The sequence below is a fragment of the Petaurus breviceps genome, unplaced genomic scaffold (genome assembly GCF_028583685.1).
Source record: "Petaurus breviceps papuanus isolate PSGF00001 unplaced genomic scaffold, PetGlider_PUasm1.0 90879, whole genome shotgun sequence".
NCBI lineage: Eukaryota > Metazoa > Chordata > Mammalia > Diprotodontia > Petauridae > Petaurus > Petaurus breviceps.
The window spans coordinates 13873811-13898060 of record NW_027187368.1 but is presented as its reverse complement, the minus strand read 5'-3'; the positions used below and the strand labels follow the sequence as shown (position 1 = coordinate 13898060).

Sequence of the window (24250 nt, the reverse complement as noted above, 5' to 3'; positions counted from 1 at the left end):
CATTTGTTCTACTTAGATCAAGAGACTGTTGTAGAGGATCTCATGAGATAAATGATGTAAATTATTATGTAAGACACTCAATTAAGATTCACCTATTCCATGGACTTCTTTCTAATTAACCATATCTGGTCTGTATGTACTCAAGGACCTCAAGGTCTCCTTGGTCTTCATTTTTTCCTGAAGTTGTTAAGTTAGTTTACATGGATTTAATATGTTCTTGGATTATCACATTATTACTAACATTCCATATTTTTATAGCACTCTACAGTTTGTAAAGCACTTTTCTCACAGCAAACCTGTTCATGAGTAAAGTGATAAAAGGATCACTTCCATTTTATAGATGAGGAAACTGAGGCCTAGAGAAGAAAAATGACTTAATATAGGTAGGTCATCAGAGTCCTGCCTCACGTGGGTCTCTACCCCATTCTCACTAAAATCATTATTCTCATTCCATCTGACCAGTGCTTTGTACTAGGGATGCTCAAAAGATATACACTAATAATCCTGAAAACTGATTGAAGTGTATGTAGAGCTTGGTACAATTTTAAATTATTTTCCAGAATGGTTTGCATATCTCTACCTTTACTCATAGAAATATCCTTTGAGGCAATTAATAATCACTAGAATAATTATCCAATGTCCCTTTGAATACCTTAGTAAGTGGGGCTCACTTTGCCATCACCTTACCGGAGATGGAGGATGCTTCCGAAGTTCAGATGTAAAATTCACCTCTTTGTATTCTTCCTGGCTCTTTGGGTGCTGTTTGATCCTATCATCGGTGTGGAAGTGGAAGTCAACTGACTTGGTTACCTGGCTGACTGTTTTCTTCAGAGGCTGCCCTGGATGGATTGGACAAAAAAAAAAAGCAAACCTAAAACTTTGGAAATGTAATCACCATGAGCAGAAAATACTGGTCAACCAACACTTTTAACTGGCTGGCCCAAAGACATTTAAGATTGCCAGCTTCCTAACCTGTCACTGGCACTTTTAGAGGATTAAATTCAGTCTCCTGAACAGTCTTTGTGGATGCTGCCAAAGGACAGAACAAATCATCGTCTTTAATCCTCCCAATACTGCCTTATTCTTGAAAATGCATCAGGTTTCCATTATCAGGTAACTCTACTGGTAATTGTTCCAGGAATTAGCTTTACCCTTCCTTCTCTCATCACGACCAAAGCTTCTAACAATCCTCAGGAAGATCAGTGTTTAGAGGGCAAATCGTGGCACTACAGTTAGCAGTACAACACATTTAGTCTTAGTATTTTAATAATCATATCTTAGACTCAGGGGTGAGTAAACATGGGCCCTCTAGGTCCAAGTGTAGCCCTTTTATTAAATCCAAATTTCACAGATAAAATCTCTTTAATAAAAATTTTGTTTGTTCTATAAAACTTGGATTCAGGCAAAAGGCCACACCCAAGGACCTAGAAGGCCACACCCAAGGACCTAGAAGGCCACATGTGGCCTGGAGGTTGCAGGTTCCCCACGCCTTTATATATATCATAGGGAGCCTTTATTGTAAAAATCTCCACCCAGGGGATAGAGGACACTGGATAGATAGGGGGATACTGGACAGAAGCAATCCCAAATGAGGTGGAGGCAGAGCTGACCTATACCTGCGAGAGCTATCTTCAAGGACTCTTCGTTCTTCTTCCGCATCTCTACCACCTCCTGCTGCATCCTGAGTCTCTTCTCCAACTCTTGTTCCTCTGTGCTCTTGAGAACCTTCTTCCTGAAGGGCAAATCAAGCCAGTCAGAAATAAAGATGGACTGAGAGAGAACAAAGAATGCTAACACTCAAATGATCCCGAAAGGTCATTTCCAAAGCCCCGAAAAACAAGAATCCATATACATTTTCCTTAAGGTCACCATAGCCAAGTCAATGCTCATTTGGAAACTATCAAGTCACCACCTGCTTAAACTTCTAAAGGAATGCATGAGTCTGATGTACAGCTCAAATGCCAGCAAGGCGAGATCCTCACCTTATGGGTGGTGTGCAAGACACAGCTACTCGGCCTGCGGGCCGTGCCAGGGAAGGCTCATTCTTCTGGGCACCGTTTTTGGAAGCGCTATTTTCCATAGACTTACTTTTGCCCTCAGCACTAAAGTTTGAAAGGATAAAAGCAGACAATGTATTCAATCTTCCCAGAGCCATGCATAAAATCAGTCAAAGCATAATCAAGATAAACAAACATTTATTAAGCACCTCCTAGTATGTTATAGTGTTGGTACTGAGGATACAAAGACACACATGAAAGAGTCCCTACTCTTGAGGAGTCTACATTCTAATAGGGAAGAGAATCCACGTAAGACACACAGAAAGCAAATTGATGGTAACCTTGGGGGAGGCAGGAGGAAGCACAAGCACGTAGGGAAAGGAGGAAAATCCTCATGTAGAAGAGGTAGCTTGAACTGAGTCCTGAAGAAAACTAGGGATTCCAAGAGGCACAGGTAAAGAGGAAGAGGACCTTAGGGAAGGTGAGAGCCAGACACTAGCGTAGGGGCTGTGCGACTAGATAGAAGAGGGGAAAAGGCAGACACTCTATGGAAATAAACAGTCAATGAGATCTGGTAAATTACCACATGTGTTGGTTAAGGATGACACCAAAATTGTGAATCTAGGAGACTGGAGGGATGGTGATACTTTCCACAGGAAGAAAGGTGTGGAAGAGGCTTAAGGAGGAAAGATGAACTCTGTTTAGGACATATCAAATCTAGATCGCTTGAGGAACCATCTAGTAGTTGGAAATGTCCAACAGGCAGTCAATAATGTGAAATCAGAACTCAGCAGAGAGACTAGCCCTATCTAGGAGTGACATGCACAGATCTGATAAGTGAACTCATGAGAGCTGATGAGATATCCAAGTGAGATGACACAGAACAACCAGAGAAGAGGGCCCAGGACAGAGCCTTGGGGTACACATACTGTATGTGGACATGACATGGATAATGATCCAATAAAGAAGACTGAGGAACAGTCAGACAGGTAGGAGGGGAAGCAAAAGAGAGTAGTGTTTGACACAAAAATCCAGAGACAAAAGGAAACCCAGGAGAAGAGGGCATTCAACAGTGCACGCATAATGAGGCATGTCTTGAATTTCCCACTTTTTAGGAAACAGGTATGTTTTCACCCCATAATTAATTCCTCTAACTAACTAATAACATCTAACATTCAATGGTAGTTTAGCTACCATTTCCTTAGTGTCCCCAGAATATTCAGAGACTATATACACAAGCCTACTTGAGACAAGTTGACCTTACATTGGCAGTAATACTAAATGCAAAAGCAAATTCCAATTGTCCTGCCAAAAAATGCAGTCAAAAGAAAGGTTACTTCTTGCCTGAGTATGAGAAGATTAAGGGATAAGCAATGTCACCTGAAGCAGTAGGAAAAACACAACCAGCTGGCTACTCACACTTTCATTTTCTTGGAGGGTGGCATTTCATCACTGACCACAGGAACAAGGTGTCTTTCTGCTTGCTTTCTGAGCTGATGTTTCTGCCTTTGTTCTGATTTTTTCTGAGCAGACAAGCTCCTTGTCACCCTGGAGAAGAAATCAAAAAGAATAACTCATACAGTGTACTAATGTTGTTATTGTTCAGTATTTTTCAGTCATGTTCAACTATTTGTGACTCCATCTGGGATCTTCTTGGCAAAGACACCAGAGTGGTTTGCCATTTTCTTCTCCAGCTCATTTTACAGATGAAGAAACTGAGGCAAACAGGGTTAAGTGACTTGTCCAGAGTCACACAAAGTTAGTAAGTGTCTGAAGTCAGATTTGAACTCAGGGAGATGAGTCCTCCTGACTCTAGGTCCAGCACTCTATCCACTGTGCCACCTAGCTGCCCCAAGTGTACCAGGAGTAGGGATTTATTTCTTACCTAGTAAAGACATGTAGCTTTTATCTTAGTAATTTAATCGCTTCTTGTTTAGTCTTAACAGTGGCTTCTAGAACCCAATCATAACATTTTAGAGCTTGCAAAGAAGAAATTATCTAGTCCAACGATCTCTTCTGACAATGAGAGAATGAAAGTCCCAAGATGCATCAGTTCAGGGTCACAGTTATACAATGAATGCGTTAACTACAGGCTATTAATTAATTTCTTTCTTCTTTTTTTTGCTTTTTGGAGGGCAATTGGGGTTAAGTAACTTGCCCAAGGTCACACGGCTAGTGTGTGTGTGTGTGTGTGTGTGTGTTAAGTGTCTCTGAGGTGGGATTCAAACTCAGGTCTTTCTGGCTCCAGGGCTGGCACTCTACTCACTGCACCATTTAGCCGCCCCCAGGCTATTAATTCCAAAGATAGTCCTGTGAACACTACATGAACAGTATAAAAGGTTTGCCTTTCATTTGTATTTACTTTTCCCCTCTTACACTTCCTGAATGAAACTTTTCATGATATCATCTAGGTTCTTAAATGTTATATATGGACTCTATGGGATGCAGTCAAAGCAGCACTTAGGGGAAAATTTATCTCTCTGAATGTTTATATAAGTGTAACAGAGAAAGAGATCGATGAATCAGGCATGAAACTAAAAAACTTGCAAAAGAACAAATTAAAAATCCTCAATTAAACACCAAATTGGAAATCCTGAAAAACAAAGGAGAGATTAATAAAATCAAAACAAAATTATTGAACTAATAAAAGTAGGAGTTGGTTTTATGAGAAAAAAAAACCCTAATACAATTAACCATTGGTTAATTTGACTTTTAAAAAAGGAAGAAGAAAACCAAATCTTCAAAAATGAAAAGGGCGAATTCATCACCAATGTAGAAGAAATGAAAGTCATCATTAGGAGCTACTCTATACCCAATTATATACCAATAAATCAGACAATTTACAAAAACATAAATGGCCCAAATTAAGACAAAAGAAAACAGAATACTTAAATAACCCCATCTCAGAAAAAGAAATTGAACAAGTCATCAGTGAATTCCCTAAGAAAAAATCATCAGGGCCAGATGAATTCATAAGTAAATTCTACTAAAAATTAAAAAACAATTAATTCCAATACTACATAAATTATTTGGAAAAACAGGCAAAGATGGAGTCCTACCAAATGCCTTTTACAACACAAATGTGGTGCTGATATCTAAACTACGAAAAGTGAAAACAGAAAAAGAAAACAATAGACCAATTTCCCTAATGAATATTGATGTAAAAATTTTAAATAAAATACTAGCAAGGAGATTAGAGCAAATATCACAATGATCATACACTATGACCAGGTGGGATTTATACCAGGAATACATGGCTGGTTCAATATTAGAAAAACTAGTAGCATAGAAAATATGGGAGAGAGCAGATTGGATGTGGGGATATCCTGTGGGACTGCTGTTTTGGGGGGATGGGTGGGGGAAAAACGGGGAGAAAATTTGTAACTCAAAATTGGGCGGAAATGAATAATGTAAATCAGAAGTTAATAAAGCAGTTTAAAAAATTGAAAAAAAAAACTAGTAGCATAAGTGACTATATGAATAACAAAACCCAACAGAAATCATATGATTATCTCAAAAAATAAAAAAGCTTTTGACAAAAACAACTATTCCTATTAAAAACACTAAAGAGCATAGGAATAAATGGAGATTTCCTTGAAATGGTAAGTAGTATCTATCTAAAAGCATCAGTAAGCATTATCTGTAATGAAAATAAGCTAGAAGCCTTTCCAATAAGATCAGGGGTGAGGCAAGATTGCCCATTATCACCATTATTATTCAATATTGTACCAAAAATGTTAGCTATAGCAATAAGAGAAGAAAAATAAATCAAATAAATTAGAATAAGCAATGAGAGGGGCGGCCAGGTGGCTCAGCGAGTAAGAGCACCGGCTCCAGCGTCGGGATGACCTGGGGATCAAATCCAGGCTCCGACACTTAGCACCACACCCAGAAATAGCTGACTGTGTAAACTGGAGCAAGTTACTTAACCCCAACTGCTCATAAAAAAAAAGAATAAGAACATCTGTGAGTAAAGTGCCGGTCCTGGAATCGGGAGGACCCGAGTTCGGTTCCGGCCTGAGACACTTAACACCCACACAAAAATACTAGCCATGTAACAACCTTGGGCAAGTTACTTAACCCCAATTGCCCTCCAAAAGGCAAAAAAAAAAAAAAGAATAGGCAATGAGAAAACAAAATTAGCCCTCTTTGCAGACAATATGATGGTATACTTAGAGAATCAACTAAAAAACTAGTGAAAATAATTAACAATTTCAGCAAAGTTGCAGGATAATAAAATAAACCCATATAAATCATCATTTCTTATATTACCAACAAAGTCCAGCAGCATGAGATAAAAAGAGAAATTCCACTTAAAAATAACTTTAGAAAACATAGAATATTTGGGAGTCTACCTGCCAAGACAAAACCAGGAACTAGAGGAATACAATTACAAAACACTTTTCACGCAAATAAAGTCAGATCTAAACAAGTGGAAAAATATCAACTGTTCATGGGTAGGCTTAGCCAATATAATAAAAATTAATTCAGTGCCATACCAATGAAACTATCAAAAATTTATTTTATAGGAGCGGCTAGGTGGCGCAGTGAGTGGAGTGCCGGCCCCGGAGTCAGGAGGACCCGAGTTCAGTTCCAGACTCAGACAATTAAAACCCACACAAAAAAAACTAGCCGTGTAACCTTGGGCAAGTTACTTAACCCCAATCGCCCTTCAAAAGAAAAAAAAAAGCAAAAAGAACCCCAACAATTTATTTTATAGAGCTAGAAAAAAAATTTTTTTAAAAACCTCATGTGGAAAAACAAAATAGCAAGGGAATGAATGGAAAAAAAAATATGAAGGAAAGTGGCCTAGCTATACCAGATTTCAAAGTGTATTATAAAGTGGTAATCATCAAAATAATCTGATATTGGCTAGGAAATAGAGTGGTGGATCAGTGGAATAGATTAGGCATGCAATAATCTAGTGTTTGATCAAGTTTGGGGGATAAAAATTCATTGTTTGACAAAAACTGTTGAGAAAACCAGAAAAGAGTATGACAGAAACTAGGTATAGACCAACATGCTACACCATATAATAAGAGAAGGTCAAAATGGGCACATGATTTAGACTTAAAGGGTAGCAAATTAGGGGAGCACAGAATAGTTTGCCTGTCAGATCTATGGAGAAGGGAAGAAGATAGAAAGCATTATGAAATGTAAAACCGATGATTTTGATTACATTAGATTTTAAAAGTTTTCGTACAAAGAAAACAAATACAGCCAAGATTAAAAGGAAAGCAGAGGGGTGGCTAGGTGGCACAGTGAATAGAGCACCGCCCCTGGAGTCAGGAGGACCTGAGTTCAAATTCAGCCTCAAACACTTACTAGCCACGTGACCTTGGGCAAGTCACTTAACCCCAACTGCCCTGCCTTCTCCCTCCAAAAGCAAAAAAAAAAAAAAAAAAAAAAGGGAAGGAAAGCAGAAAGCTGGGGGAAAAATACAACAAATGTGTCTGATAAAGCCCTCATTTCCCAATTGATAAATGGTCAAAAGGATAAGAACAGGCAGTTTTCAGATGAAGAAATCAAAGGTATCTATAAGACATGTGAAAAAATGCTATAAATCACTACTGATTAGAGAAATGCAAATTAAAACAACTCTGAGAGACCACTTCATACCTAACAGATTGGCTAATATGGTAGAAAAGGAAAATGATAAATGTTAGAGGGGGTGAAGGAAAACTGAGACATTTATGCATTGATGTTGGAGTTGTAGACTGATCCAACCATTCTGAAGAGCAATTTGGAATGATGCCCAAAGGGCTATAAAACTCTGCATACTCCTTGATCCAGAAATACTACTAGTAGGTCTGTATCCCAAAGAGATCAAAGGACCAAAAAAAAGGGAAAAAGTACTATTTGTACAAATATATTTGTAGAAGTTCTTTTTATGGTGGCAAAGAATTGGAAATTGAAGGGATACACATCCACTGGGGAATGGCTGAACAAGTTTGCAGTATATGATTGTGATGGAATAAGATTGTGCTATAAGAAATGACAAGCAAGGTGATTTCAGAAAAACCTAGACATATATGAACTAATGCAAAGTAAAGTAAGCAGAATCAGGAGAACACTGTACATGGTAGCAGCAATATTATACTATGATCAATTGTGAGGGACTTAGCTATTCTCAGCAATATAATGATCCAAGATAATTCCAAAGGCCTCATGATGAAAAATGCTATCCACCTCCAAAGAAAGAACTGATGGGGTCTGCACGCAGATCAAAGGATATTATTTTTCACTTTCTTTATTTTTTGGGTATGTGTTTTTGCCCCCTTGGTCTATGTTTTCTTCCACAACATGACTAACATCATGATTAAACATGGATAACCTATATCAAATTGTCTGCTGTTTCAAGGAGGAGGAGGAGGGAAGGAGGAAAGGAATTTGAGACTCAAAATTTCAAACAACAAATGTTAAAAATTGTTTTTATATGTAATTGGAAAAAAATAAAATATTCAAAAATTTTGAAAAATGTATTCAAAAAGAAAAAAAAGTTATACCGACATCAGAGAGATCACAATTCTCCCAGAGTGCCAAAGTGCTTTATTAAGCCTTTTCTTGGTTTCAATATTTGCTGCACAACCTGCACATTTCATGACAGAATAGAAGTTTCTTAACATAATACAGCATATTAGTGGAAGAGATTAGCACCATGACACCACAGCCACAAAGGGCCTGAGGGTTATAAGACACAAGTATGCCCACTGAAGCCCAGGTGAATGAGAATAAGGAAATCCAGGATATATTTTCAGGATTAGCTGATGTGTCGATCTGTATTGTTTGATGATACTTATCTTCTCACAAGGCAGTTCTACTAGTAGGCAGGGAAGGGTTTAAGAAGGAAATGACAATGATATTTACAAAATCATCAATAAAATACATTTTAAAAGAAGAATACCAGGTAATACAATAAAGTAAAACAATCAGCAAGAAACATTTCTTAGCATAAGAGAGCAAAAAATGACATAGGAAGTTAAGAACAAAACTAAGAGGCTCTACTCAGCTGACACAAGGAAGGCCCCTTGAAGGGCTGGGAAAGCTACAGGCACCCAAAATGTTCTGACATCTTCATTTCTTTTTTTTCCCCTTGCTTTTTGGAGGAGGGAAGGCAGGGTAATTGAGGTTAAGTGACTTGCCCAAGGTCACATGGCTAGTAAGTATTAAGTGTCTGAAGGCAGATTTGAACTCAGGTCTTCCTGACTCCAGGGTCAGTGCTCTATTCACTGAGCCACCTAGCCACCCCCAGCATTCTGACATCTTAACCTGTCCAAAACCAAACTCGTTATCTTTCCCCCTAAAACTTCCACCTTCTTAACTACCCCATTACTGTCAAGGATAATATCATCTCCCAGGCCCTCAGGCTCTAAAACTAGGAGTCATCCTGATTCCTCACTCTCTTCACCTCCCCCCCCCTCCCATATCCCAACTATTGCCAAGGTCAGTCGATTTCACCTCTGCAGCATCTCTTGACTACACCTCCCACCCACCCATCTATCTGACCCACCATCTCTCCTCTGGCTCCAGCTATTTCCCCTAGCTGTTCCCCGCTGCCCAGAATATTCTCCCTCCTCATCTCTGCCTTCTGCATTCCCCTGGATTCCCTGGCTTCTTTCAGGTCCCAGCTAACATCTCATGTTCCACAGGAAGTCTCTTCTAATCCCTCTTAATTCTAGTGCCTCTGCTGATTATTTTCTATTTGTCCTGTATATGGCTGGACTATACATTTGTTTGACTGTTGTCTCCTGTTAGATTGTAAGCTCCATGAGGGCAGGGGATATCTTTTTTTTCCATTTTTTGTATCCCCAGCACTTAGTACAGTGCCTGATACACAGGAGGCACTTAACAAATGCTTATTAACTAACTAATCAAAAGTTAAAACCTACTACATTCATACAAACTAACCTCTCCTATGGTGATATTTAAAGAAAAAAACTCTCATTCTTTACTGTAGCTAAGAGGGTTTTAGTTATTTTTAGAAAATATACTAAAAGGGGCAGCAAGGTAGCAAAATGAATAGAGCACAGGTCCTGGAGTCAGGAGGACCTGAGTCGAAATCCAGCTTCAGACACTTGACATTCACTAGTTGTGTGACCTTGGGTAAGTCACTTAACCCCAAATGCCTTACCTCTCCCCTCAAAAAAAAAGAAAAGAAAGTAGAAACCTGTTTGTATGTGCCGTCCTTCCTGCCTCCCTTCCTCAAGGATTTCTAGGATATGGCTTGAAAAGGGGAACATCTTGATGATAACCACATGAGGACTCTCTCTCTAAGATAAAATGAAACCCTTAAGAGGGAGCTAAAGATGCCAACAGAACTGCTCCTTGCCTAACTGAGCCTCTTTCTATCTTGAGTATCAGCCTACCCAAGACAACAAACCAAATATGAAAACCAGCAGCTGTGGCAGAAAGGGAACTGGCGTGAGAGTCAGAGGAGCTCAGTTCAAATCCAGCCTCTGATGCTTTCTACTTTTACAGATGTGGGCAAACTACTTAGCCCCTGTGAGCCTCAGTTTCTTGATCAGCAAAATGAGGTAGCTGGACTAAAAAGCTTCTGAGGAGCCCTTCAGTTCTAGGTATATGACATAATTTTTAAAAGCCCCACAAAGCATCTCTAACAAAGAACAATTAGACTGCTTCTGCGTACTCCAGTCTGCATGGCATCTTCTGATTCAATTTGAAAGAAGGTAAGACGGAGACTCTCTTCCCAAAATGTGAGTTTTTTCAGCTAATAAATGCTATGCTTAAGCAATAGCAGCGACAGTGTTACCTGCCCAGAGAACACTGGTTCCCAGAATCAATCTGTCATTTCTTCCACCAAGCTATGCTATAAAAAATAAAAAGTTCTGCTTTCCTGTTTCCTTGGGATTTTAAAACACATTGGGGCATGTTAGATTGGCACCAACTCACACGACTCAATAAGCAGGCCCTTGGGTCTGTAACTGCAAGGGGATTTTATTACCAGGCAGGAAACAAGACAACAAAATTCAATTTGAATGTAGACACTAGGATTACAATACTCTGTTAAGACATAAAGAATCTTCTTGTGGCAAAAAGTTACTATTTTAATATGTCATTCCATTAAACAAGCATTTAATTAATTCTCTCCCAAATATTTTAGGTCCTGTGCTAAGTACTAAGGATACCCAAGTTCTTGCCTCCAAATGCTTGCCTTCAGGGAGCAAATGGTAATGGGAAGACGAACACCACCTACAAATAAACAGGACACAAAATAGAATCGGGGGGTATTTGAGGAGGGAAAAAACATTTCCTGGGGTTGGGAGAAGAGATTCAAAGAAGTCTTCATGAAGAGGTCAACTAAATTAAGCTTTGAAGGACAAGAAGAACTTCAGAGAAAGATTGGGGCAGGGAGTGATGGGGAGAATCCATTCCAAGCACAGAGAGATGAGAGGAGCAAAGGAAGAGAGGCAGGAGCCAGTCCCAGGAGAAGAAGACGGACAGAGGCTCTATCTGTCCAGGGCTCAGTAGAGATGTGCTGCCTCTGTCAGTGTAAGCCTGGCCTCGACCACCAAAGTCATTCTTGGCTCCCAAGCACTAGTGTTACCTTTGGGACTGGGCTGGATTAAGGGATCCCAACACAGGGGCATTTTTTGATGTAGTTTCCTGGAAGCCTGGTGAGTCGCAAGCATTTGATGAAGCACATTCTTCTGATGGATTCTCTATTTCCATGTAAGTGTTGCCAACTACAGTGAGAAATGGAAAAACAAAGAGTCATGTATGATATCTGTGTATGTATTATACACAGAGTCAGCACAGGAAACCAAAAACGTAAGGCAAAAAAAAAGTAATGGGATGGGCCCCTGGACCTCTTTGGTGGTCTAGTGAGGACTTGGGACCTCCTTCACCGAAGAAGTATTTTAAATCTATGGGACTGCAAAAGGAAACCAATCATATTTAAACGCAGTTATCAAAATATTAAAATAACAAAATCACAGACCCTATATAATAGACCCCTAAGTAGAGCAAAGGATTATTCAGTGGGTAAAAATGCTCATATTATTATTCAATACTTGAAATAAAACCTACAGCAATTTATATTTATAGAGAATTTGTGTTTTACAAAATATATACATTAGCTCATCCGATACTTCAAAACAAGCCTTTTTGGTAGGTAATGTAAGTATTATTAACCTCAATTTATGGATGAACAAAGTGCAGCACAGAAAAGTCCAATAACATGACATGGTCATGAGTCTTGACTTTCTGACTCCAAATCCAAAAGACTTTCTAGTACACCAGTTTCCTTTCCCTATAGAGTACAGATAGAGCACCAAGGGGAGTTTGGGAATTTATTTGTTTTTAAATAATGGTTTGTTTCATGATTTAGTTTTAAAAAACCTGAACTAGTTCCTCTGTAGTCAGGAAATGGGGATTTCTACCAAAAGGTCATGTCTAGGTACTGCTAAAGTTTACTATCCTGCCTTCTTAAATTATGCATAGCTAACATAACTTCTCTTGGGGCCTCAAGGGTTGTCATTACGAATACTGTACTATAACACAACACGGCCCATGGGGACTTTTGTTGTATGTGGGACTCTTTGGCTCTACACTGAATTATCTCATATTGCTACATTTCTGAAGTTGTATAAGCTTTTTATCATTTTTCCCCTTCTTTTTTCCTAACTATTAAATTGTCAATCCTCATTTCTTTTAGCTAATCTCCTCTGACATGTCCCTCCCACCTCTAATTTACTACAAAGTGAGAAAGCAGACAATGAGTCTTGCTAGAATTGTTCAAAGATAAAGTGAAAGGCTGGGAGTAAGGGTCTGGGGATTTCTACTATGTATAACATATATGGGCTTTTAATGTGTATGCTTTGCTGTCTGGTATTTTAGTTGCTCAGAAATCGTCTTTCCACGTGTTTTCATTTTCCTGATAACTGAAGTTGCTAAGTAAGTAATCTTTAGATGAGGAAAAGTATTAGTACACTAGAGTTAGGGGTGGAGTTTCTATTAATTACTGCTACTCGTTTCAGACTTTTTTTTATTGTTCTGTGCAAGTCCCTGAAGGGAGAGGGAGGTAGAGAGGGAAAGAGGGAGAGGAAGAAAGGAAGGGAGAGGAAGGGAGATAGAGGGAAAGAGAGAGGGAGAGAGGGGGGAAGAGGGAGAGAGGGAGAGGGAGAGAGAGAGAGAACTAATTAGAGGGAACACAAATTAATTTGTTTCTAATTTAAAAAAATTTAATTAAAGGAATTTTTTTTCTTTCTAATTAAAGGAAACACAAAGACCAAATAAGCACAAAGCCCTTAAGTCATTCAACAAAAATTTGTTTAGGGTGAACAATAGGCAAAATACTACATTCAAAGGTATGGGAAATTTTTTTAAAACAACAGAAAATAGCCCATCCTGGAGCTTGCAGTCTAGTAGGGCAGATAAGACATATACAAATAGCCACAAGAATGTAGAATATTCATTTCTTACAAATGTAAAAATAATGTAAATCAAACTCTTCTCTGTATATATGCCTTATAGTCTACTAAATTATAAACCCCTTGAAGGTAAGGATCAAGTCTTATTTAATCTTTGCTGCTCTTCCAGTTCCAAGTAGAACATGCTACCCAGAAGTCGATACTTAATTTAACACTTGTTGGATGGGTGATACTGCCTACCTTCGAGAATTAATTATTTGCAAGTCAGTCTAACAGCTCAGGCCATGTAGGGACGACAGGTTCATTAGGACAGTCATTTGTGTGATACCACAGATCTAGTTAACGATGTGATTGGGGTCAGTTTCAGATTTACACTTAAGAAGGCTCTTGATGTTGAAATAAACAACAAGGATTTATGACCTCTTAAAGGATGCTTATGTTGTGACCAAATGGACAAGATTCTGAGCATGTATTTGGTAACCAGCAATTTAGAAACTGGTCATCTTTTGAAACAAGATACATGACTCAAAATATGCATGTACGGTGGGTGTTTTATAGTTTTATAATAAGGTTTAACCTGAGTTAAACTCAGGGCTGGACAGATGACCAAACAGGAAAAGAATTAAACAACATAATAAAGGTATGCCTTATGCAATAAATACTATGCCAACAAATGACATTTTGCTAGCATGTTGTTAATACATTAGAACCAAATCCCATTGTAATGTCATCCAACCTGAGACACAATTCCCACTTTGCAGGAAATGAGTATGTTATCAATATGTAATTCTTTCTTCATTTCAATTAATCACTTCAATAGTGAGAACAGAACAGAGACTGTGACAATACCTTGAGATTCCTTCTACCTGGGGGAAAAAATTGGCCTTACAGTAGTAGTAATACTTATCCAGTCCACAATGAATAACTCCAGCACCTGAAGCCCTTCAAAGTTAATTTCCCTGAACAGCAATTAATTATAGCCATCCTGTTTATTCTGTGTGCAAAACTGCTGTTCCACTAGCATTTACTGTCCCTTTTAACACTATACCTTATGTGCTGCTCTTGTCAAAACAAATAATGACATGAGCAGGGTGACATTACTTGTTCAAAACCTGAATATGAATAAACTTTCAGTTAGCAGTACTATAGGAGATACTTTAAGTAAACAGGTGAAAGCTTAATATTCTGTAGCAATCCAATTTCCCCTCCCCAACAATACTATATTCATATAGCTGGGTATGGTGGCAGATGCCAATACATGGGAATGCTAGGGCTGATCTTTTGAGCTTGGGAGTTCTGAGCTATAGGAGACTATACTGATTTGGGTGTCTGCACTAAGTCTAGCATTAATACAGGGAGACCCTGGGAGTAGGAGGTCCCCAGGTTGCCTAAAGAGGACAAACCAGCCCAGGTTGGAAACAGCAGGTTAAAAATTCCTGGGCCATTCCACAGCAGGATTAGACCCCTGAACTCCCAGTTTGGCCAAGATAGATAGGTCAAGCCTTAAAAAATTAAATTAAGGTTTCTGAAAAACCTAGGAAGACTTATATGAAGTGAAGTAAACAGAACCAGGAGAACAATCTATACAGTAGCAACAATGTTGTAAAGTTAATCAACTCTGAAAGACATAACAGTTGTGATCGACATAATGACTGACTACAATTACAAAGGACTGATGATAAAACATATCTACCTCCAGAATGAGAGCTGACTGATTATAGAGATTGAAGCATATTTTTTCTCTTTCTTGTCTTTTTTTCCCTTTTGGAATGTGTCTAGAAGTTGAAATTTCTTTTGCATGACTATACTTATTTGTCTTTTCTTGCTTTCTCATGGGTGGGGGAGAGAGAGGGGAAAGAGAGAATTTGGAACTGAAAATAAAACAAAACAACTAAAAAATTAAATTAAATAAAACTTTAAAACAAAATTTATATAAAATTTTCATGGGTTTCATATCTATTATATTGTAAACAAGTAAGTATTTTACCATTTCAGAGAACAAACCAAGACACAAAGCACCTAGTTTATTCTCCAGATCACTTAAGCTGGTAATGGAGCTAAGATTTAAACTCACATTTCATCTATGCTACCATTTCACCTTTCTCTATGCTATCTTTTCTTACTAGTTCACTTACCTGATCTCAGAGGCATGACAACTGCTTGGGGTACATGGGTCTTTCTCAAAGGTGTCTTCCTGTAGGAGGGACCTGGTGCTTCATCATCTTCAGGAGGCTTATTCTCCAAACTGGCCCTCTCCTCTGTAGGAAAGCAAGTTCACCTTGTTAACTACTCACAATTATAATGCACTTTAAAATTTACAAAACCCTTTATTCACAACAAACTTATGGGACAGTCCTATTACCATCACCTATTCCCAGTTTCTAGATAAATTAAGGCTCTGACAGGTTAGATGATTTGTCCAGGGTCACATGAAGGTATGTGGCACTATCTTAAGTCACAGAACAAATAACAGGTGATAAAGTACAAGTCAATGCCATGCCACAAATGCACATTCACCTAGATGAGCACCCAAAACTCTCGCCAGTTTACAATCAAAAAGGAAAATATTCACAAAATAAAATGTGATCTCATAGAAAGAGGGTGAAGAATTACCTAGGATCAAATTTCTACCAAAGATATTAAAGATACTTCACAAAATGCTAGAGAATAGTGAAAGTAAGGATTCATCACTGTAAACCATTGGACATTTTATAGACCTGGCATGGTGTTATCCACAACTTAACTAGATCGTAATTTTCTTAAGAAAATGTAATGGCAAGGCTATTTAATGTCTAAGGGATCTGTAAACTATGCAAGGGTCATGTTATTTTATCTACAAAGAGGTTCCAAATCTTGGCTGCACAGCTGCTCTCTTTCAAGAGTGCTCCTCTCTTAGGTCTTGGGTCCACTGGCTGTTGCTGAAAGTTTTCTGAAATTAAGAAGTGTTACCAAGGGCCTGCAGTCAGGGCTCTACTGGAAAGAAACCCAGCTCCAACAACTGCTCAGTCCCACCAGGCTCTCTATTTTATATAAGGGTATTTTGAGAGGTCAAGGACATGGAATGGAGTGATGGGGGATGGGGAAGGAGATAACCCTACTGGAGGTTACACCTTCATCCACTAAAGGGATCTTCCATATTGTTCCCAAAATAGGTAACATGCCTAAAATGAGATCTCTTTAGAAGCAAAGTAAATGGATACAAATAGAAAAATAACACCAATCATAGGTTACATTCAGCTTTTAGACAAGCCATTATTAGGGTAGAACAAGTATGGTCATTATTCAGACCAATAAAATATTAAGATTCCTTTTCAGAGAAGTAGATACAAAAACCAGCTCAAATTGATCGGTCACCTGGATACTGATGATAATTAATCACATTTTTTAATACCTCTTAGTCATTTGGAAGTCATTCCTTAGACTGAGCTGAAATCTATTCCAGTAAAATGATAAAAGTAAGTCTACAATGTCTATATAATTGTTCCTCAAACATTTGAAAATAACCACTATGCCTCCCTTATATTTTCCCCTCTCCAGGCTAACCAGCTGATGCTTATACAGCATTGGTCTTCAGTCTTCCTAACTTTCTGGTTGCTCTCCTACAGACATAGAGGACTGTAAGATGGAAGGGAACTAACTTGGAGGCCACCCGTGGTCTGGCCATGCTTTAACACAATCCCTTGTAGGGCATTCGTAACAGTTATCCAGTGTTGGCTTTAAGACCTCCAATGAGGGGGAGTCAGCTACCTCCTAAGGCAGCCCATTCTACTTTGGAAGAGCTCCAAACTTCTAGGAATTTTTTCCCCTTACTTCAAGCTTAAATTTAGCCAAGTGCAATTCCCACCCACTGTCCCCAACTCTGCCCTCAAGGGTCAAAAGTAATAAGTTTCATTCTTCCTTCACATCACAGCCTCTCAAATCCTTTCTATGTCCTTTCCCCAGGCTAAACTTCCAAGGTTCTTCAACATATCTTCATATGGCAAGATGTCAAGGCAGCCCTTCACTGTCTAGATTAACAAGCTTCAGATACTTTTCAGTTTACCCAATGTCCTTCCTACAATGAGGTATCTAGAACTCATTGTACGGCCTGGCCAAGGCAGACTACAATAAGACTTTTTCTTCCCTTGTACCGTACCCTGTGTTTCTCAATGCGCTCTAAGATTACATTAAAATTTTCTGACTACCATAATATCAGAGTATTAACTATCACTATGTTACAGTCCATTAAAATACCCAGATATTTTACAGACAAACTGATAGCTGGCGAGTTGATTTCTTCTGGACCCAAATATAAAACTTTACATTTGGTGATAGGAAATTTCATTTAATTAGCTTTAGCTCAACATTCTAGCCTGTAGGGATCTTCTTGGATCCTGACTTTGTCATCCAATGTGCTTTCTCACCAGCTGTCTTATTTGCAAATGTGATAAGCAAACCATTTTTGGACATATCCAAGTCACTGATAATGTTAAGTATCTAGTTATTTTTTTTTCAAATGCTTTATTAAATTCTGATTTACATCATTCATTTCCACCAGATTTTGAGTTACAAATTTTCTCCCCGTTTTTCCCCTACCCACCGCCCCAAAATAGCAGTCCCACAGGATATCCCCTCCTCCAATCTGCTCTCTCCCATATCCCTTTTGACTTTTCCAATGGATCTCTATGCCCCAGTGCCTGTATATCTTATTTCCCAATTACATGTAAAATAGTATTAATAATAGTATATACATATTTGAATATTTGATTTTAAAACTTTGAATTCCAGATTCATTCCCTTCCTCCCTTGTCACCCACCCTTGCTGGGAGGATAAGCAGTTCAGTATAGGTTGTACATGTGTGGCTAATGCAAAACAATAACAAAGTAAATATATTGTAAAAGACTGACTATATTTACCTCCCTCCTATCTCACCTCCCACTTGTTCTATTCTCTGCTTTGATCCCATCCCTTTTCAAAAGTAAGCGCTTCCAACTTCCCTCCCCCCCCAACATCCCCCCTCTCATCCCCTTCCCCCCTACTCTCCTGGAGGGTGAGATACTCTATTTAGTGTGTATTTCGTTCCCTCCTCAAGCCAAATTCAATGGGAATAAGGTTGACCCTTTTTGCCTTCCTATTCTTCCCCTCCATTGTAACCATTTTCCCTTGCCTCTTCTATATGAGATAGTTTACCTCATTCTGTCTCTCCCCATCTCCTCTCATTATATTCCTCTCTCACCTCTCAATTTCACCTTTTAAGTATCATCCCTTCCTGTTAAATTGGTCCTGTGCCCTCTATCTATATATACCTGTAAACATATATATATACATTCACATATGTATTCATATGCCCATATACCCTCATATATAGACATATGTGTGTGTGTGTGTGTGTATATACACACACACACACACACACACACATATTTCTATTCCCTTCAACTACTGAGTAAAGTTTCGTAAGTTACAATTATTGTTTTTCCATATAGGAATATTAATAGTTCAACTTTGATAAGTTCCTTATGATTTCTCTTCCCTGTTTACCTTCTCATGCTTTTCTTGCTTCTTGTATCTGAATGTCAAATTTTCTGTTCAACTCTGGTTTTTTCAGCAAGAATGCTTGAAAAACTCTGTTCCACTGAATGACCATATTTTCCCCTGAAAATTGATACTCGGTTTTGCTGGGTAGGTGATTCTTGGTTTTAATCCCAGCTCCTTTGATCTCCGGAATATCATATTCCAAGCCCTTCGATCCCTCAGTGTAGAAGCTGCCAGATCCTGGGTTATCCTGATTGTGTTTCTGTAATATTAAAATTGTTTCTTCCTGGCTGCTTGTAATATTCTCTCCTTAATCTGGGAATTCTGGAACCTGGCTATAATATTCCCAGGAGTTTTCTTTTTGGGATCTTTTTCAGGAGGTGATCAGTGGATTCTTTCAACCTCTATTTCGCCCTTTGGTTCTAAAACATCAGGGCAGTTTTCTTTGAGAACTTCCTGGAAGATGATTTCTAGGTTCTTACTTTGATCATGGTTTTCAGGTAGTCCAATAATTTTTAAATTCTCTCTCCTGGATCTATTTTCCAGGTCACTGGTTTTTCCCATGAGATATTTCACATTGCCTTCTAGTCTTTCATTTGTTTGGATCTGTTTAACAGCATCTTGATTTCTCATAAAGTCATTAGCTTGCATTTGCTCCATTCTAAATCTGAAGCAATGATTCTCCTCAGTGAGCTTTTGAGATTCTTTTTCCATCTGGAAAATTCGGCTTTTTAAGGCATTCTTCTCCTCATTGCCTTTTTGAGCCTCTTTTGCCATTTGAGTTAGTCTATTTTTTAAGGTATTATTTTCCTCAGTCAGGCTGTTGACTCTCATTTCGCAATTTTCTTGCATTGTTCTCATTTCTCTTCCCAATTTTTCCTCCACTTCTCTTATCTGCTTCTTAAGGTCCTCTATGGCCTGTAACCAGCTTGTATTTTCCTTTGAAGCTTTTGGTGCAGGAGTTCTGACTTCACTGTCTTCCTCCTGTTCCATGCTTTGCTCCTTTTTGTCCCCAAAATAGGAGTCTAATGTTGGAATCTTCTGTCTGCTTTGTTTCCTTTGCCTGGCCATGTCTCCCCTCAGTCACTTGATCCCTGGGCTTTTTGCCACAGTAGGACTCTGCCACCAGACAGGGGAGCTTTCGTCCCAAACGCTGGGGTTTTCTCAGCTGCCGGAGGTATTAGATGGGTGCCCTCTCTGAGGTCTCCACACATTCTGGCAAGCCGGACACACACCCCAGGACCTCCACCCTAGACTGCAATCCAGATCCAAGAAGGTTAAAGCAAGAGCGATTACCCCTCAGACTGGTGCTTGGTCCCCCTACACTCTGCAGGCCAGGAGCTGAAGATGCCACATTGCACTGGCTAGGTCTCAGTGGCTTCTCACCCCGGGGGCAAAAGCCATGCACTCTCACTTACTGGGTCCCAAAGTCCAGACTGCACTGACCTCTCACTTTGTCCTTTGCATCTATGTGTTGATAAATCTGGAAATCAGCCACAGCTGCTGCTGATCTGGAGTCCCTCTGACCTGCGGCTGGTCAGGCCTGCCCTGGGGCTGGTCAGGCCTGCCCTGGGGCTAAAGCCTCAGCTCCCAGAGCACTGCGCTGGCCGATTCCTGCCGGCCTGCCAGGCTGTCCTCAGCAGGAGGTTAGCTTGTCTGTGTCATTTTGTGGGTTCTGCAGCTCCAAAGTTTGTTTAGAGTCCCCTTTTTACATGGATTGGGGGAGGTGGAAGCCAGAGCCGCAGGGAGGTCCTGCTTCTACTCCACCACCTTGACTCCCAATAATGTTAAGTATCAAAACTAAAGGTAGACTCCAAAACACTGAACTAAAGATCTCCTTCCAAACTCATTTGAGCCACTAATAACTAATTTCTTTGAGTTGTGTCCTTCAACCAGCTCCAAATTCACCTCTTATATATATTTGTGTGTATACAGTATAGTAATACTATATATAGTATAGTAAGTATAGTATTGTAAAATATGTGATATTTATATTAAACATATCACCTATCTATATTATAGCTTATCTCCTCTATCTTTTCTATAGAATGGCAAGAAACTGTCTAATGCTTTGCTAAAATATCAGTAAAAGTGAATTTGCAGCACTCCCCTGATTTACCCACTAAATAATCCTTCCTCAAAATTGGGGAAATAGTCTGGCAAGACTGGTTTTGGATGAAACTATGTCGACTCTTTGTAATCACTGCTTCCTTTTCTAGATGCCCACTAACCATCTCTTTAATCTAGAATTTTCCCAGGAATCTAAATTAAGTTTACTGGCCAACAATTTCCTGGCTTTCTTCTCTTCCTTTTATTCTGAAAATCAGGACATCAGCCACTGCCCAGGCCTGGGATACTGCCCCAAACTCCATGATCTTTCAAAAGATCACTAACAGTGCCTCAGTAATCATATCTGCCAGTGCTTTCTGTGTCCCAGAACACAATGCAAGTCATCTTGGTGACAAATCCCAAGCTAGCCCTAGATGCTCTCCTATTTATCTATCTCCTTAAAGGTATACTGGGTATTAATTCCCTATTAGCCCTTTTTCTGTCCTTCCCAGGAGAGAGATCATTCTCCTTGAGAGGAAAAACAAGAAAAATAAAAGTAGCAAGCTCTCTGTTCTGTCATGCATTAGCAGTCCACCCCCACAAAGCCACAGTCCTACTGCCCTTGTGTGACCCCCTTCTACCTCTCACCCCAATACTGCTTACAAATGTTCCCTGTTATGCTGGGCTTTATTCACCCCCTCAGCTCATCCTGAACTTCAGCACACACTACCACCGTTGCAGGATAATCTAACCCTTCTCTGTTCGTGGCATTTCCTGCCTTTGCTTCCATTCTCTGTACATAGACCTCAATAGTCTAAACTGTTTGACCCTATGTATCCACATGGGTCTTTATAGACAATTACCCCTTTACCTCTTCATTGGAATAGTTTCTCTTTCTATCTTCAGGATTCTCTTCCTGAGAGCATCAGCCTTCTTGGGCTGGCTTCCCCCATAGAATTTTAATTTATAAGATCACTGCATCTAAATCTTACAAAATGTGCTCTCCTAAAAACTTTGAAGTTGCTCTATCAGAAATTCCAAAATTGAGTGATTATGTGTCCCCCAAGATTTCCATCATGAACATGGATGAAAACCCTAACAACAGTTCTTTTTCCCTGGTGACAATCAGATCCAGAATAGAAATTCCCTCTCATTTATAGCCACTACTTTTTGAAGGATAAAATTACAACCAAGTCTGTTCTGTTTTTGAAGAGGAAGACATCTTTGGAAAAAGTTAAAATAACTGACACCACTACAACATAGTAATAATATTCCACTGTCAAGTAGCTAGGTGGCACAGGGTATAAAGTACTGTGCCTGGAGTCAGGAAGATCTGAGTTCAAATCCAGACCTGGACACTTACTAGCTATGTAACCTTGGACATGTCAGAGTAACCTCTGTCTGCCTCAGTTTCCTCAACTATAAAATGGGGATAATAGCACCTACCTCCCAGGGCTGTTGTGAGGATCAAAGGGGAAAACATCTGTAAAGCACTTAGTACAATGCCTGGCACATAGTAGATGCTACATAAATGCTTATTCCCTTCCCTTTCCATCTATTTGCTTTCTGTCCCCATGGTCTGTTGTGTACTCCAACTTGATCCAGCTTGTCATTAACCTTCCTTAAGATGTGAAGCCCAGACCTAGGCATAATGTTGCAGACATGATCTGACCATGGCAGAGGACAGAGGGCCTATAACCTCTCCCTTTCTATTCACGTGGACTAAGATCAAGCTGGTTTTTTAAGCAATCACACTGCACTCACAATGACTTTATAACACTAGGTCTGGCTCTAGGTCACATGGATGGCTGTCCAGCCATAGCCCTTGCACTCTATGCCTCAATATTTACTCCCTACCCAAACCCTTTGTTTTTTTTTTTTAACAAAAGCATGGTGTGACCATTGCAGTTATCTTTCCAAGCTTCTAGCCTGACAGAAACACAGAGCAAAGTACCAACAAAAAGAGATCTTTATTTAAAGATAATAATAACTTAGTGTAAGCATTGAGCTCACATTTGGCACTTTCAATAGGCTCCAAATTAAAAATAAAGAGAATCATACTCTGTCCTCAAGACTCTTAGCTCTCCAATCCATCTTCCACAAGGCTGCCAAAATGATACTCTTCAAATGCATAGGTCTGACCGTATCACTACCCTGCTCAATAAACTCCACTGGTTCCCAATTACTGCTAGGATCAAACACAAACACTTCTGGATGCATTTTAAAGCCCTTCATAACCTCACTCCAACCTGCCTCCGGCTTTATCATATACCACTTCTCGTGATGCACTCCAGTCTGGCCAAACCAGCCCCTTGTCATTCTTCACACAGTGCTCCATCTCCCATGTCCATGCCTTCATACAGGCTCTCAAAAGTCCTCATTTCCTTCAAACACCTCATTCTTCATGACCCTCCCAGCTACCAGTGCCTTTTCACCCCTCAAAAATTAGGATATATTTTCTGTGTGTATATATGTACATGTGTGTATGTTATTCATGTGTATGTATATACACATACATAAACACACACATATGCACTGTTGCTACTAATAGAATGCAAGCTCCTTGAGCACAGCAGTCTTTTTTATCCCCAGCAACCTGGCACACAGGAAGCACTTATATGTGTTTGCTGATTGATTGGGAATTCAGTTTCACAGGCAATAAATAATCCCTCCTTATAAACAAAGGGGGTACAACTTGGATGAAAACCTAATATAGGCAGAAAGGGATGCCAATTGGCACAGAGACAGTCCTCAAAGCTGCCAAGGAAGGCAGATACTTACCAAACCAGGAGTCCACATTACAAGTATCTTCATTATTCAAAGATGTGAAATTGATGAAGGCTGTTGGAGCATCAAAGGTATAAGAGGCTTTGCTCTGGAACATTGCCTCTGCCACGTCTTTATTCAGAAGCAAATCCCTCTAGCTGGTGCAACCACCGTCTGAGGAAGAAACAAGTTGTGAGTGGGACAATGGAGCTGTCTAAGGCACAACGCTCAAAATGTACTCAATGAAATGTTTTGGAAAAGGCTGCAGTGAGAAAACGATGATGATGCCAGCAATTATTTTTCCAATTTAAATTTTAAATAACATGTTTATATAAAAAAAATCCTTAATCTAAACAGTAACTTCCTGGTATAAAATAGAATTGATTTTTTCTACACTGCCTTCAAATTTTCCAAATCCCTCCGTTTAGTGAGTGTATTCCACAACACATTCTGCAGTCCAATTAGTCTGGGAGATGATGACCTAAGATGATATTTCCTGACCTTTGGGGTATTTCACCACCTGGCGATGTGGT

The 24250-nt window shown here is 39.4% G+C and overlaps 1 protein-coding gene across 7 annotated transcripts in view; it reads right to left on the bottom strand.

The window, feature by feature from the left end:
• Positions 1-24250, bottom strand: part of TPX2 (TPX2 microtubule nucleation factor) — a 65910-nt gene that overhangs the window by 26647 nt on the left and 15013 nt on the right. For 4 of the 7 annotated variants that reach the window (XM_069073905.1, XM_069073904.1, XM_069073903.1 and 1 more), the window contains 7 exons: positions 23733-23891; positions 15523-15645; positions 11563-11701; positions 3417-3545; positions 1983-2102; positions 1611-1732; positions 688-839 (listed from right to left, as the gene is read on the bottom strand). In XM_069073905.1, coding sequence (XP_068930006.1) covers positions 688-839; positions 1611-1732; positions 1983-2102; positions 3417-3545; positions 11563-11701; positions 15523-15645; positions 23733-23835 — 888 coding nt within the window. In that variant the 5' untranslated portion in view covers positions 23836-23891. The remainder of the gene's footprint in view (positions 1-687; positions 840-1610; positions 1733-1982; positions 2103-3416; positions 3546-11562; positions 11702-15522; positions 15646-23732; positions 23892-24250) is intronic. The other 3 variants (XM_069073906.1, XM_069073908.1, XM_069073909.1) reach the window with 3 other exon arrangements.